This window comes from Tenrec ecaudatus, chromosome 11 (assembly GCF_050624435.1).
Source record: "Tenrec ecaudatus isolate mTenEca1 chromosome 11, mTenEca1.hap1, whole genome shotgun sequence".
In the NCBI taxonomy this organism is placed as follows: domain Eukaryota; kingdom Metazoa; phylum Chordata; class Mammalia; order Afrosoricida; family Tenrecidae; genus Tenrec; species Tenrec ecaudatus.
Genome location: NC_134540.1, coordinates 63,927,617 through 63,944,453, shown reverse-complemented (window position 1 = coordinate 63,944,453; position 16,837 = coordinate 63,927,617). Strand labels below are relative to the sequence as shown.

The 16,837-nt window shown below is 52.7% G+C and overlaps 1 protein-coding gene across 1 annotated transcript; it reads left to right on the top strand.

The window, feature by feature from the left end:
• Positions 1-9,848: 9,848 nt before the first annotated feature.
• Positions 9,849-16,187, top strand: SFTPB (surfactant protein B). The gene is made up of 10 exons (XM_075562657.1): positions 9,849-9,912; positions 10,203-10,336; positions 10,542-10,613; positions 10,912-11,037; positions 11,451-11,603; positions 12,096-12,185; positions 13,815-13,998; positions 14,103-14,263; positions 15,631-15,711; positions 16,140-16,187. The coding sequence occupies exons 1-10, from the start codon at positions 9,849-9,851 to the stop codon at positions 16,185-16,187; spliced, it is 1,113 nt and encodes a 370-aa protein (XP_075418772.1).
• The last annotated feature ends 650 nt before the right edge of the window (positions 16,188-16,837 follow it).

Sequence of the window (16,837 nt, the reverse complement as noted above, 5' to 3'; positions counted from 1 at the left end):
GTCAGTGTGGGTTACTGCTCAACAGAAAGAACACAAAGCCTTCACAGTTGGACCAATAAGCAACAGCATGACAAATGGCATAAAGATGGATACTGTAAAGAATATAATTTTACTTAGATCCATAATCAGTATCTGCTATGCACTGAATTATGTCCCCAGAAGATGTGTACTGCTTCGGCTAGGCCAAGGGTTGGCCAATTGTGGCTTGCAAGCCACATGCAGCTCTTGCAGTACGTCCATGTGACTCTGGAAAACAATTGAACATTTTGAAAGGATATTATTCAGATAGTGGTGGTTTCACTCATTTGTAAAAATATATTGTGGCTCTCAAATAATTTTCAAATTGTTGTGAGGGACATGATTGGTTCTTTTATCTCAAAAGTTTGCTGAACCCTGGGCTAGGTCAAGATACTTGGTATTATGTCATTATCCTCCATTTATGATCTGATGTAATCATCCTTCATTGTGATCTGATATGTTATAAATCCTAACCTCTATGATGATAATGAAATATGAGTAAGGAGGTTATAGTAAAGAGGCAAGATGCAATCTGCGGGAGCAATTTGTATTTTGAATTCATCTCTTTTGTGATATACAAAAGAGACTCAAATGAGCAAACATAGATGAAGGGATATCAAGTTCACAGATGTTAAAAAAGAAACAAAGACACCCCACCACCACCACCCACCCCAGAGCAGACATAGAGAGAAAGCCTTCCCCTAGAGCTGAAAGCCTGGATTTGGATTTCTAGCCTTCTAAACTATGAGAGAACAAATTTCTGTTTGTAAAAGCCATCCCCTTGTGATAGTTTTGTTCTAGCAGCACTAGATAACTCACCCATGCAAGCAGCAGTGAAGAGATCAAATGACATTACAATGGGCATATCTGCTGCAAAAGGCCTCTTTAAAGTGTTAGAAATCAAAGATGTCACTTTGAGAACTGAGGTGCACTGATCCCCACTGTATTTTCAATCATCTCATATGCATATGAAAGTTGGACAATGAAAAAGGAAGATTTGATGTCTTCGAATTATAGAGTTGATGAAGAATATTGAATATATCATAGATTATGAGAAGAATGCTATTTGTTTGTTTGATTGTATTTACTTTCTGTAGGATCAAACATACAGAAATCAGTGGGATTCTTGCACACTAGAGAAGATGACACCCAACAGGAAATTAAAAGAACAAGACCACTTACAATATCTGCCCCAAAAGATAAAGTATCTAGGAATAAATCTTACCAGAGAAGCAAAAGACTTATACAAAGAACACTATAAGAAACCAAAAGAGACTTACACAAATGGAAGAATGTTCTTTGTTCCTGGATAGGAAGACTAAATATAGTGGAGACACTTTATAAATCCAATGCAATTCCATCCCAAATTCCAGCATAATTCTTCAAAGAAATGGAAAAACAAATCACCAACTTTATATTGGAAGGAAAGAAAACACAAGATAAAAAAAACACTATCTTAAAAGTTAAAACAAAGTAGGCGGACTTTCACTCTCAGGTTTTAAAACCTATTACATAGCCACAGAAATTAAAACAGCTTGGTGCTGGTACAATGATAGACAACCAAGTACTTACAGATATTTGACCTTTGCTAAAGAACTAAAACACATTAGTGCTGGAAAAAATTTAATTTCCACCTGCAAAAGAATGAAATAAGGCCTATACCTCGCACCATAAGCAAAAATGAGCTCAAGACTGATTGGAGACCTACATATAAACCCTAGGACCATAAAAGCCATCAATGAAAACATAAGGAGACTGGGGTAAAAAACAACCAAATAAATTCATTTTTAAAATAAAAACTTATAAATAAGGAGAAATGTAAAGACCCGCTCTGTCATCGCGCCCTTGCTGACTCACGGTGACCCCTGTGTGTTTCCAGGACTGTAACTGCTTCCAGGAGTAGAAAGTCCAGTCTTTCTCCTCAGGAGATGATGGTGGTTTCCAACTGCTGACTCTGTGGATCACAGCCCAACTCATAACCACTATACGACCTGGGCTCCCTAAGGTAGGTCCCTGGAATGAGGCATAACCACACTACCAAACAAAGAAAAATACCCACACTGGAGAAGACGAAACAGAAGACTGGGGCCTTCGGAAAATGTGACATTTAGGCCCATCAAAAGAGGAAAAAGAGAACCCACAGATCAGGAAAAACTACTTAACAATTATAAATCAGATAAAATACTAATTTCAAAATGTATAGAAACGTACAATACCTTAAAAAAATACAGACAACCCAATCAAAACGTGGGCATAAGACAGGAATAGACAATTTACTAAAGATGACACTCAGGCAGCCAACAATCAGATGAAGAAATGTCCAGGTTCATTAGCCATAGAGAAATATAGATTTAAACAACAATGAGATGCCACCTCACACACTCTTTGCAAAATCACAACAACAAAAAAGCCAAACCAGAAAATAATGAATGCTAAAGAGGATGAGGAGAGATTGGAGCGCTCCTATATTGCTGGTGGGATCGTAGGTTCTACAGCACTATGGAATCGGTATGGAGCTGATCCTGCAACCTCTCCGCTTGGTACATCCCCTAAAGAAACAAAGAACAAAATACGAACAGACATGTGCACACCTATGTTTGTTGCAGGCATTTCTGTACAAACAGAAAGACAGAAACAATCAAAACTCCGGCTATAGAGGAATAGTTCAACTCTGATGCAGTCATATGTGGAACAGCATGCATCTTTAAAAACAGTGGCCAGTCTGTCAAGCACCTTCAGGCCTGGGCAGAATCCCAGAACATCATGCTCAGCACAGTTAACCAACCTCATAAAGGTGAATATTGTCTGACACCATTATTATAAAGGAAAAAGAACGAAAAATCGTTTTCATTCCCCAAAGATGAGACTTTAAAGACGATGTAGAAGCCAAGGGTGTGGGGGGTAGGGGAGAGAGGAAAGGGCCAGCAAACAATAGAAGGAAGAAGGGTAGGAAAAGAAAAGAAAAAAACAAACAAATCTCTGGGGGAGGGGGCTAATGAGATGCTGTCGCCGATTTGATGAGGTGGGCTGTGGACGACAGAGCATGTTTTCCTTGGTTTGTATTATACTCCACAAACACACAGCAGGGGAAAGAAACGATATATAGGTCAACACAAAGATTTTTGTTTGTTTGCTTATTTGTTTGTTTCCCTGTGTTTTAAAGAAAGAGAGAAAAGGGTCACAGCCTTAAAACCAACCCTGCAGACCCCTCCCCGTCAGACCTAAACATGGACCCGGATTTTCCTGGAACATCCAAGTTGGTTTCAAGCACACAAAGAAAATGCTGCTTGGAAGAGAGGATCGGGAGACCTCAGCTCACCTACTTTGCGCATGTGCTCAGGAGAGACCAGTCCCTGGAGAAGGACATCATGCTTGGTGAAGTGGAAGGTCAGTGACTAAGAGGAAGGCTCTTGGACAAGATGGGTTGACACAGTGGCCCCAACAAACAATGGCGAGGATGGTGCAGACCCAGGCCGGGCTGCATTCTGTGGGGCACACGGTCACGCTGAATGGGAAGAACTCAGCAGCTCCTGGCAGGATCCAAGGACGTGCCCTATATCAAAAGACATCTGGAAATGTTATCATCAAAGAATCTTGCTTGAAGGGAGGGTTTCTCATCCCTTGTGGACCTCTTTCATCTGTCAAAAACCTTAGATCACTTAGAGAGACACAAAAAATGAATGTAACAGAAGGTAGTTATTGTGAGAAGCTAGAGGAGAGGGCCGGCAAAAGGGAGGAAGGTGGATTGACGTCCATCCATGAGATGGATTGACACAGCGGCTTCCACAGTTGTGAGAGCGGTGCAGACCAGGGCAGTGCTATGTCCTGTCCTACATCAGGTCTCTGGCCATCACGACTGCCTCTCTGGCACCCAACATTAGAATAGGACAGCGCTCCCTGGACGAGTCTCGCAGATGCTTAGAGACGGGCTGGGAGAAGTGGGCTGTGAAGGGGCGGTCAGGAGGGAGCCCTTGCTATGTCTGTCCCTCAGAAGCTAACATCGGAGCAAGGGCAGCTTGCAGACCCAGTCACCAAAGACATGCTAATGGAGTCAAAGCCTCCAGTTCCTGCTTCTCTTGCCTGGCTGCTCATACAGAGCTTTCCAAAGGAGCCCGTGCCGCCTCCAAGAGGCTCTCACTACGTTCTCTCTCAACCTGAAGGAATCGGTTCCATGGAGGAAGGTTCAAAGGACACACCTACGGGTGGGCGGCCTGTGAGTGTCAGCCCAACTCTACGAGATCCGGATTCCATGAGAATTGGAATGATCTTGTCCCACTTTAACCCAGCAAAGCCTGGTTTAGGATTGGGAGGCAGGTCAGAAACCCAAATGTGTGGCGTCGTAGCTTAGGCTCAAGTTGGCGCTCCTGTCCAAATGGCAGGGAGAGACTCAGCCCCAAGAGCTACAGCGAAGAACAGCTGGAGCCTCCTGGAGGAAGTGGATCAGAATGGAATGCCTCTCTCCCTTGCTCCTTCCTTTTTTTTTTTCCCTTCTCCCTCCCTCCTTACCGCCCCCCACCCCATTTCTTTCTTCTTTCTCTCTTCCTTTGATTAAGCTGCGTCTGGCTGTGCATAACAGAGAATTCGGCTAGAGATTGTGTGAGATCCAGCCCCACATCCGGATGGGTCCAAGGGGTGGTTGTGTGACTGAGGGGTAGATTAAAGAGACACGAAGCAAGGCATACAGGGGCTCCCCTCTTGCATGGCGCCCGGAACCAGAAGAGGGTGTAATGTACTCTCTCACGGCCTTATATAATCTCGGGCCTGCAAGTCACAGTAAGCACATACGTAACAGGAAGAGGCTGTATTAGAGGCATACATGGGACATGCGGGGGACGAGCTAGGGGTGTGCTCGAAATCGGAAGGGGAGGTGCTAGAGGCACACATGTGACAGGAAGGTGCATACACAACAAGATGGGTGGATTCCAAAGTCAAGGTGGCAGCCTAACTTTGGTGGTCTCTGAGCTGGCTTGACCTGAGGTGTCTTTGCGCTCTTCTCCAGGGGAACAATCTGTGATCCTTATCATCAGAAGGGTCGAATTGCTCTCAATGGCAGACAACCTTCAGGCACGTAGCCTTCAAGCAGTCGACCTTGGAATGTATACAGTAATAACCCTGTGCTTGCAGATAGCACCTTAAAATTGGCATTGTCCTGGGGGACAGCGTGGGGAGTGACTTTGACTTAGGAGAACGTGACTGGAGTGCATCCCCAACCAAAGAACGTGAAGGTCCCCCTCCACAGGGCCTGTCTCCCAGGCCCCTTAACATATGAAGGTAGAGAATTTGTCCACTTCATTCTCTTCCCAGGTCTGTTACCCACAAGACTGCATAAAGTGAGCAAGAAGGATTTTGAATCAGGTAGACCAGCCGCTCCGGCAGGCCAGGCTCTGGCTGTTCCTCTTGGATCTGCCTTTTTGGGGAGATTTGCATAAGCAGTGAATGATCTAGTGCCCTTGGTAGGTCATACCCACCTTGTTTGCATAGTCCCACCCAATCATTCTGTGGGACTGACCAAGATTATGGCCACAAAGGTCCTATTACATAATTCAAGGCACCTCACTTCCCATTCCAGGACCATGCTGAGGTTGGCTTTTAGACAGGGCTTCCAGGAATATGCAACAGCATACTGGGGGGGAAATGCTAGGGAGCATGTGTGCATTCTGTTCTCGGTCACAAGAACTGATCCTCAGAAACGTCAGATTGTCTACACACCTGTAAGGGAGCCATGCCTTTGAATAATCTCGGGTGAATCAAGCTCTCAGGCCTTGCAGCACTTACCACAAGGTTCCTTTAACGTTTTTCTGCAGAACATTTCCTTATTCATTTACAGGGAGGAACAGGTGGGCCAGGAGGACAGAAAGGCTGGTGCAGGCTAACCCTGCCCCACAGAAAGTGAATTTTAATCAGAAACGGTGTTGCAAGGGTGGCATCGTGACAGCAGAATAAGAAGAGTTAGGGAATTTCTCACCATAGCAACCAGGAACCAGGATACCCTCTGTGCTAATCTGGGTTTGACTAGAGAAGCAAATTCATAGACACTCATATGTGTATAAGCAAGAACTTTATATACAGGAGCAATTGAATATTGAGAAAACATCCCAGCCCAGATCAAGTCCTTAAGTCCGATATTAGCCCATATGTCCAATACCAATCTATAAAGTCTTCTTCAGACCCATGAAACACGTGCAATGACGCTGAATGCAGGAAGATCACAGGTGGGAAGTCTTGTGGATCCAGTGGCAATATAAGGACCTCAGCTCTGGTGTGGGTCTCCAGGTGGCTCTTTCAGCTCCAGGGCTCTGGCTCCATCAGTATGTCTCCATGTGACTTGTTAACAGAAATGTCTCCCAGGGAGTGAGCGTGTGTCCCACCTGCAGGGAGCTGTTTATCTCCTTATTGCCTCCAAATGAGGTCATCAAGCTGTAACCTGATTGACAGGCTAAACTCCACCCCTTCATTCTTAATCTCAAATTAACAACAGATTATGTAACTGTCACACAGTCTTTCCCTGTCAGTGTCTTGCTTCTTGCGTGTTTTCTTATTTATGCAGCTATGGTGGCAGGTTTTTAGCAATTTGCAGAGACAGATCCCCTTTAAGGATCTGAGAAAAGTCATGGGACACACCCCACCACACCCCGCTAGAAGACCACCCATAAACACATAGGTTTGCATTCAATGTTAAGAATTTGAGGCTACCCTACAATGCTCACCAACTCCATTTCCCTTTCTTCCTGGGGTCAGAGAAAGACTACATTTCCCAGCCTTCTGTGTGGTTCAGTGGGGACATGTGACTGAGTTCTGGCCAATGAACTGAGGGTAGATATGATGGCTACCAACTACTCCTAAGCCTGATTGTACAACCCCCTCATTGACTCCCATCCTTTCTCTTTCTTCCCCTGCCAACCAGTCATAGAGGGAGGTTGCAAGGGTGGGCCCAGAACCCTGGGCAATGATAGAGCTTTGTAGAACAATACTGAGTCCTTAGATAACTACGAGGACCAGTGCCTCCCCAGCCAATGCTAATATGCTCTGACCTGTGACATGAGAGATAAGTCAGCATGTACTGTTTATCAAGCCACTGAGACATGAAGGCTGTTGGTTACTGACTGGTATGGATTAAATCAAGTTCCCTAAAACATGTGTATAAACCTAACCCATATACCTATCAATGCTGCCCTGTTTGGAAGCGGGGTTTTCTTTGTTATGTTCATCTGTACACACACACACACACACACACACAGAGCAGCTTCTAAATATAGCCACATCTGAGTTCTGAAAAGAACAGATTAGGCACAGAGGTCTGCATGAGCACATGTGAGGAAGAAAGATACATGTCTGGATCAACCACAAAGAAAAATGAGCCAAAACCAAAACTTCCTAACTGTGAGAAAACAGATTTCTCTTGCGGTCCCTACTGGTGTGATCTCTGGTACAGCAGCACGAGAAACCAAGATCCTGATTTGGGCTAATTGCCAAAACCAAACCAAACCCCACCCCACTCAACCCAACCCCAACACCACTCAACCCAACCTCAACCCCACTCAACCCAACCCAACCCCACTCAACCTAACCCCACTTAACCAAACCCAACCCCACTCAACCCAACCCAACCCCACTCAACCTAACCCCACTTCACCAAACCCAACCCCACTCAACCTAACCCCACTTAACCAAACCCAACCCCACTCAACCCAACCCCAACCCAACCCCACTAAACCCAACCCAACACCATTCAACCCAACCCCAACCCCACTCAACCCCACCCCACCCAACCCCACTCAACCTAACCCCACTTAACCAAACCCAACCCCACTAAACCCAACCCCACTAAACCCAACCCAACTCCATTCAACCCAAATCAAGTCAACCCCCTCTCAACCCAACCCCACCCAACCCAACCTCACTCAACCCAACCCCACTCAACCCAAGGCCATCAGGGTGACTCTGACTCATAGTAAGAACAGATCTGCCACCCCGGCTTCCCAAGGCTGTCATCTCTGTGACCACAATCCCTCAGGTCTCACAGAGACACAAAATGAAGGGAAAGGAGGCGTCTTTATTTGGTGAGCCAAGCAAAGGAGCACACCAGGACTCCGGTCACTAAGACGGCTCCCTGAGACCGGACCAGAGATCTTGGGCAGTAACTGGTTCTGAAAAATTGGTGTTTGTCACGTTGGTTCAGTTGAGTACAAGAGCTGGCTTCGTGTGCATCCTGAGTGGGGAAGGGTGGTCACAAAAATAGCACTTTGCCCACATCCAGGGCATCCAAGGAGGTATGTTTTCAGCCTCGTGATGTCAAAAGGTAAGGTTGAGGACCCAATGTATGACTAGTGGGACAGATCTAGTTGTAGCCTGGTCCCCAATACCCACCGCCCCCCTCCACCCCCCTCCACCCCTCTGCCCCTGCACCCCACAGATCTCAAAGATGATGGCTAGTCTGGGGGTTTCCATGTTACAGAAGCAGCATGCCACATCCTTCTCCCATAGGGAAGGAGGTGGATTTGAACTGCCAACCTGTTGGTTAGTAACAGAGCACTTTCACCAGTACACCACCAGGACTTCTCCCCCGAGTGTGGCCATTCACCACCCCCACCCTCCTGCCCAGTCGGTCCTAGTTGAATCCACATCAAATACACATTGGGTGACCAGTTTCCTTCCCACTTATACAGAGAGCACAGCACATTCCATTCCCATTGTCTTGAGAGGTCTGGAAGTCCTCGACGGACAGAAACTATAGGCATTCGTGGTGGTCCACTCCCACCAGGAACTGTGTTTGTCACACACAATGACTTGGGGGCTGATAGAAGGAACGCGCATCTCCGTGTGACCTTGAGCATGCGGCTAACCATCCTGTATTCGATGTTGTTATTGGGGGGAGAGTTCTTGGCCTACCCATCCCATGAGAAGTGGAGTATTTCCTGGATGGCAGGGGCTTGTGAGTATCCCCGAGAGCGGTCTTCCTCAGATACACAATGTCTGCCTGTGACGGGTTGGGCGCTAGGCTTGTTCTCAGGGTACCCTGCCTAGTGGGGCCTGGCCTGGGGCATGGTCAAAACTGCAGGAGGGCTGCTTCCTCCGGCCGGGGAAGCTGGTGGAGCCATCAGCTCTGCCCCAACCCTCACCCTCACCCACCGTTAAAAGAGGCAGGAGTCACGGCCTCTGGAGAGAACTATCCCAAAGCCGGGGCCACAGGTGTCTCTGCCCCACCGCCTGGTCTCAGACTCTTGGAGTACTTTGTTTTCTCTTTGTTTCTGCCCAATGGCTCTTCTGATTCGTGCTGACCAGGTGGGGGTGAGGACAGGGGAGAGGTAGGTGGCCTCGTGAGGGGCCTGGTTTTGACCTTCCGGTACTTTCCCTGCGTCAAGAGCCAAGTGGGAAACCCTTAAGAACATTGCTCAAGAGCAAAAGAAGTTCGGGAGTCCTGGTGCGAGGGAGGGGGAGGGGAGGGGAGCACTCTGGCTGCGCCCCTACTCCATCCCACCCCACCCTGCCCCAACGTCCCTCTCACACCCAGAGAGAGATGGGAACAGATACATTGGCTTGAAAACACTGGGACTGGAAGGGGCCAGGAGCCCGGGCCCATGGGGGATGAGGACAGGGTGGCAGCAGGGAGCAGGAGCCGGGTGGGCATAACTAGAGCATGAGGTGGGGAGAGCAGGAAGCGGTCACTGCCCAGCAGAAGTGGATCCAAGCCCCTGAGGGCTCTCCAGGGCAAAGACAAACACAGGAGTGGGGGGAGGAGATGGCAGCTGCTCCCACCAAGCCCGGCCCCCAGCCCCACCCCCAGCTATAAGGGCCCCTGCCCCAGGCAGGGCACAGGCTGTAGAGGCATCATGGGCAAATGCCACCTGCTCCTGTGGCTGCTGGTCCTGCCCACACTGTGTGGTCCAGGCAATGGTGAGTGTCCCCAGCACGTCCTCACCTCCCTTCCACGGGGGCAGGTGAGGAGAGGCACACCTTGGTCGTCACACCGTTGACAGGGCCAACCTGGCTCTGGGGCCAGGCCGCAGTTTATCCTCTGCTGAGATGAGGCAGCAGGAGGCTTGGGGGCTTGTGCAAGGTCACCCAGCTGGTGGGTCCTGGAGCAGGAGGGGCCAGAGTTCTATGACCCCAGAAGGTCTAACAGCCATGCAGGTAGGTTTGGGCGCCGGGGTGGTGGGAACTGAGAAGGCTGCCCTGGCCCCCAGCAGCAGCTGTGTCGCCCTCTTCATCCCTGGCCTGTTCCCGGGGCCCTGAGTTCTGGTGCCAGAGCCTAGAGCAGGCAGTGCAGTGTCGAGCCCTGGGACACTGCCTACAGGAAGTCTGGGGACACGCAGGAGCCGTGAGTACCGAGCAGGAGGCGGAGGGGCTGCAGGGAGGAGGGGGGCTGGGTGGGCTCTTGCCGAGTCTGAAGGGACAGGTGGAATGGGATTGGACAGCAAGGGCCTGGAAGTGCCCTTAAACCTCTGCTGGGAGAGGTTCACTCTCTTGGCTTGAATTGGTGTTGGGAGCCTGCACCCTTCCACTCATGTGCCCCACCTCCCAAGGATGACCTGTGCCAGGAGTGTGAAGACATCATCCGCATCCTCACCAAGATGACCAAAGAGGCCATCTTCCAGGTGAGGAGGCCCAGTCCTGAGGGAGGCTTGGGGATCTGGCTTAGCCCGCCAAGGGACCCCTTCCCGGCCTGGGGGAGGCCCATCTCACCTGGAACTCCAGGACTCTCCTGGCCAGGTGAGGGCCCTGGGTCGGGGAGCTGCCCGACAACTGGTGCCAAGTTCCTCTCTGAATTCCTGAGTCCTGGGGAAGGGGCGGCCAGTGTGCCTGGTGAGGGAGGGCCTGGCACCCAAGGGCTTAGGCAGGGGCTGATCTCAGAGGGGCAGCCTGACTGTGTCCTGCCCCGACCCCTGTCCCCAGGACTCGATGCGCAAGTTTCTGGAGCAGCAGTGTGCCATCCTCCCCCTGAAGCTGCTCGTGCCCCAGTGCCACCACGTGCTCGACGTCTACTACCCGCTGATCGTCGAGTACTTCCAGAGCCAGATTGTGAGGGGCCCAGGCCATCCACCCACCCCGCCCACTGACACACAGAAACCTCACCCACAGTGCGACCAGGAAACCACGCTCCCGGGCAGAGCCCCACCGCTCAGCAGTGCACACACACACAAACACACACGCACACACACACTAGTGCACACACAGGTCACACCCATCCAGTCCCACAGACATACACTCTCATTCCTTCATGTACTCCTGCCCCTCAATCCCCACACAGCCCTCTCTCTGCCTTTTGTCCACAGCTCCCACCCCACCACTTTCCCCCAGCCACCTCCCAATGCTTCCAAACCCAAAGATAGCGGCCCTAGTGTTTGGACCCTGGGGCCCTTTCTGAGCAGAAGTGGGGCTCCACCCCTTCTTTCTTTAGCTGTCCTGGTCCAAACCTCCGCATTTTACCCTAGAATCCCAAGGGCATCTGTGAGTACGTGGGCCTGTGCAAACTCAAGCAGCCTGAGCCAGGGCAGGAGCCCGAGCTGCCGGACCCTCTGCTGGGCAGTCTCGTCCTCTCAGTGATGCCTGAGGTGCTCCAGAGAGGAGCTGGGCCTCACACTCAGGTGAGGGGGCCTCGCAGCCAGCCTCTCATGCTGGACAGTAGGGACCCAGAGAACAAGGGCTGTAGGCAGGGCTCAGGAGCATGTGGGGGTCAGAGGCCTGGCTGGACACTGGAGTTTGAAGTAGAGACTGGGCATGAGGGAGGGGATGCTGGAGCCGCAGAGCAGGGGAGAAAAAGAGCTCTCCTGGAGCAGACCTGGAGCAGAGGGAGGGGGAGAGGGAGGCAGAGGGAGGCAGAGGGAAGCAGAGGAGGTCCACAGTGGAGGCCCAGAGCAGAGTGGAGGAGCTGAGGTAAAGGGAAGGAGGGGAGAAGGCCTTCAGGGGAGGAACAGGAGGAAGCAGAGGGGAGGAGGGAGAGGGAAAATAGGGAGGGAGGGAAAGGAGGAAGAGGGAGGGGGCAGAGGAGAGGAGGGAGGAGGAGGGGGAGAGGCAGAGGAAGCCCCCTCTCTAGACACCTTCTCCAGCTACACCCCCCCCACCCCGATCTCTTCCAGGACCTCTCAGGGCAGCAGTTCCCCATCCCCCTGCCCTTCTGCTGGCTCTGCAGGACCCTGCTCCAGCGGGTGCAGGCTATGATCCCCAAGGTGAGAGGTCCACGGCTGGCCCTCGGAGCTCAGCATGTCCCCCCCGCCACGCCCCAGCTGCCCAGCCGACTGGCAGCACTCGGAGGGGGCCACCCTCAACCCCAGGTCTCAGGCCTTGCTGAGCATACAATGGAGGTAGCCTGTCTCCTTGCTCGGAGTAGCCCATAGTGTGCCCAAGGCCACCCCTCTTCCCGTCATCCTCCTCACGGAGACCCTGTCCGTGGCTTTGATGCGCCAACCAAGCACTTTACCACGGTGCACCCTCAAAGCCCATGGGAGGGGTTGGAGCCCCCAGGGACACCATGTGAGGTGCGTGTGGGGGCAGGCCACCCTGAGCCAGGGGATCAAGAAGGGCAGTGGGCAGTGGTCGGGAGAAAACTTGGTGCCAGTGCGGGGGCGGGAGGGGGGGGTGGCTCTGGGAGCTCGGAGGTCGTTGGTGACCTTGATGAGGGCTGTTCACAGGGTCCGGTGCTCCTGGGGAGTGGGCTAAGGGAGCAGCAAGGAGGGACCGTCCTTCTAAGAGAAGTTTCTACCAGGGGCCGCCGAGGTGGGCAGGCAAGTCCATGACGGACATCTTTCAGCGTGTGGACAGACAGACAGGAAGGGGATGGAGGGAGACCCTACAAGGACCCTTCAATGAATCCTTGAAAGGAATCCTTTAATGAGCAAGGACTCTTCGCCCAGTGCAGCAGAGAAAGCGGGTTTGGGGGTGGAAGGTGTCAGACCCCACCCCACCACGCTGGGGGCAGCCCGGGCAGCAGGTGGGAGGTTGCTGGTCGATCGAGAATACACTTGGGAAGAAATGAGCCTGGGAGTGTTTGACCTGTCTTGCCCTTCAGCCTAGACACAGGTGTTTGGAATCAGGGTCCAGCAGAGAAACCCTTGGCTTCTAGGGGCTTCTGGGGATCAGGGACTTGCTGCCTCCAGAGCCATAAACTGGACCCCCTGTACTCCCATGCTCCCCTCCCCCCCACAACCCTGGCATCCACCAGTTGCTGTGGTGTCAATTCCAACTCACATGTGCCGAAGTAGAAGTGGCTCTGTAGGATTTCCCACGGCTAATTCTTAGGAACTAGGTGACCAGACTTTTCTTCCGATGCCTCTCTGGAGAGGCGCAAAACTCCAAGCTTCTCGTCAGAAGCCCGCAGGTTAGCGATTTACACCACCCAGGGACTCCGGAAACCAAACCAAACGCATGGCCACCAGTCAGTCCTACTGCACATCAGCCCCACAGGACAGGGGAGGGCTGCCCTTTGAACTCCGAGACCATAACCCCATCCTCTTCGGAGGAGCAGCCGGTGGTTTCCAACCAGGGCTCCTGGGGGAGTCCTCTGCCAGGGGCTAATGGGCCTGTGGCGTGGTGGGGCTCCCCAGTCCCGGCTTGGCTCCACCCAGGCCACTGTGTGTCCATCTGGGTGCAGTGTCAGGAGGCCAGGTGGCTCTTCTGTGCTTGCTCTGCTACACTGGCTGAGTCAGTCACCTGGGCTCTCTGGCTCTCGGGTCCTAGGTCTGTAAAATGGCATTCGTTCTTCCTGACAGCCAGAGGCTGGGGGGAGGCGATGCTTACAACAGGCCCAGGGCCTGGTCAAGGGAAGGTCCCACCGTGCCCTCTGTCTGCCCTTGCCCCAGGGTGCGCTGGCCGTGGCTGTGGGCCAGGTGTGCCACGTGGTGCCCCTGGTGGTGGGCGGCATCTGCCAGTGCCTTGCTGAGCGTTACACGGTCATCCTGCTCGATGCCCTGCTGGGCCGCGTGGTGCCCCAGGTGGTGTGCGGCCTTGTGCTCCGCTGCTCCAGCGCCGACAGCCTGGGCGAAGGTGAGCCCACTGCCCGCTCCCACGAGGTTCTCTCTTGCACTCGCACCACCCTCTCCCCCCCCCCGACCCCTCGTGACGCAGTGCCCTGACTGTTTTCTCTGTAGCCCTCGGTGCTCTTGAGCCCCCACCGGGAGAATGGCTGCCACAAGACCCAGAATGCCACCTCTGCGTGTCCCTGATGGCCCAGGCCGGGAACAGCACGCGGCAGGCCACACCGCAGGCCATGCTCCAGGCCTGCCAGAGCACCTGGTCCGACAGGCAGAAGGTACAGAGCAGGCGCCTGCGCCCTCGGATGGAGCGTGGAAGGAGAACCAGACTTCCCGGAGGGGACACACGGTGTGGGCTGGGTCTCTGCCCCACGTGGGCCAGACAGTGGGGAGACTGTCATTTAAGGGAAAACACAGGAAGAGTCAGGAGCCACCCCTAGATATAGGTCATGGAGCCAGCTCCATCTGCAAGGACACGGTTCTCAAGCAGATGAGTCATGTCGGGGCCCACGGGAGCCATGAGAGGGCCTGGTGCCTGTCGAGAGTCCTCGTGGTATGAGCCCGTGGGACACTCACTGCCAATGCCAACTCATAGTGACCCTCCAGGACAGGGGAGAGCTGCCCCTGTAGGTTCCCAAGACTGTAACTCATTACAGGGGTAGACAGCCTCGTCTTTCTCCTGCAAAGCGGCTAGTGGTTTCGAACTGATGACTTTGAGGTTAGCGGCTCACGACATCCCGAGTACACCACCAGGGCTCCTCACTTGGGACAAGAGACCTGCAAAAGGAAAGGACTGGGCTTGAGGTCCGAGGGTCCCTCCCAGTACACAGCTGGTGATAGAAATGCCTTACATCAAGGTCAGCCTAGAATTATTTTCTCCAAAAGCACCTGACTGCAGTGTCCTCCCCGGTGCCCATCACATTAGCTCTCAAACACCAGGGGACTTTGTGGTTCCTTCCAGCTCCAAAATTCCAGGGCAGAGAAGTGACTAAGGTTCTGCCTGGGCTTTAAGGTCCCCCGCCTGCAATGCCCCAGCTTTTCCGATAGAGACCCCCTGTGCCAGCCGCTCCAGCCCCTTCCCACCTCTGAGCAGCACTGCGCTTCTTTGTCGTGTGCAAATCCTGTTGTGCTTTCAGCCCAGTTCTGGGTCCTCCTCTGAAGCCCTTCCTGACTGCTCCAGTCCAGGCTCTCTTTCTGGACACAGGACTCCCCGCCCCCATCCACACAGCATCCCTACTCTCCCCTCAGCACCTGAACACTGCATGGTATTAATTGTGCCCTACTTGTTTTATAAAGTATTGTCCAGAGCACAGATGGCAAATATACTGATGGCTCAGATGGCATACAGACTGATAATTACACCTGGCATGTCTGTGACAGGCATCACTAATCGACCCCAGCACTCTATCACATTGTCCCAGAGTCCCTAACAGACCTTCCTGGGTGGGCAGTCCCTACCATGCTCTTCTGATGGCCCAGCTCAGCGTCTTACTTACAGGCAGGGCATGCCAGTGGGCTGAGGGTTGGGTCCTCCCAGGAGACCCTGGGTGATCCAGGTAAAGAGGGAGGTCAGAGCCACAAAGCAGAAGCGCCCTGGAAGGGACCTGAGTCCACCCAACATCTGTGTGTCTGTCTCCTTCCTCAGTGTGAACAATTTGTAAGGCGGCACACACTCCACTTGCTGACCCTGGTGTCCAGGGACTGGGATGCCCCCACCACCTGCCAGGTACACCCACCCTGCCTATCTGACCCTAGGACTTTCTCAGCTGCCCGCTCCCTCCTCCCCTGGGTTCAGAGCATCCCGGAAACCGAGAGGTGCTCCCTGCCCGTCTTAATAGAATGGGTCAAGAAAAAGTCTCCCATGAAGGGCAGCCTTTGGGAAGCCGGGAGGGGTGTGGTTGGGCAGATGCGCACTGTGGGACCAGGCTCTGTGCACTGACCAGCGTGTGCTGGGCAGGTGGGAGGGAGTGAAGTCGGGGTTCTAGGGTAAGAATTTCACCCTGTCAGGCTCCAAACCTACCAGGGCTGTGACTGCTTGGTCAGGTCACGGCAAGGGCGGCAGGCGGGCGGCAAGGGACCTAGAAGCTGCCTCAGAGCCTGCTGGGCGCTGGAGTGGGGCGGGACGGCTGAGGGTGCCACCTTTCTCTCTGACAGGCCCTGGGAGCATGTGCAAACCCGCTCAACCCTCTGCAGTGTGTCTGATGGGAATGCTGAGCCAGCCAGGCCAGGTGAGTGGGGAGGGGGGTGAACGGGGTGGGGGTGGGGGAGCCCAGCTCTAGTTCTCCCACTCTGCCCCGTGGTGACCCTATAGGACAGGGCAGAACTGCCCCTGGGGCTTCTGAGATTACATCGCTTCTCAGGAGTAGAAAGGCCTGACGTTCTCACTCAGAGTGGCTGATGGTTTCGAACTGATGACCTTGCCGTTAGCAGCCCAATGCATAACCACCACACCAGCAGAGCTCTTTATGGCAATATGGAATTCTTAAATTTCAGCAGGGCTGGCACTGCTCCTGTGGGATGGCAGGGGGCTGCTGGCCTGGGATCTTTAAAGTCCTATAAGGGCTCTTTACAGTGGGTTCTTTACAGACACTGGCTGCTCCCTCTCTCTGAAGGTGGACTGCTTTCTGTTTCTTGGTTGAACCTCCAGGTGATTTTACTTCCGCTGGGATTCATCAGCTCAAAGCTCAGTTGGGATCATACATTATGCGGATCAGTGCCTACGTAATGCCATGACTGTGTCGATGTGAATAAAATCCTATCTTCTCGTACTTAAAGGAAAAGATGCTGTCTTTAATGCCTTCAAGGTCCTGCAGAGCCAGAGCCTTGCCCCGAGGGAAGCTGGGGAGAGAGGC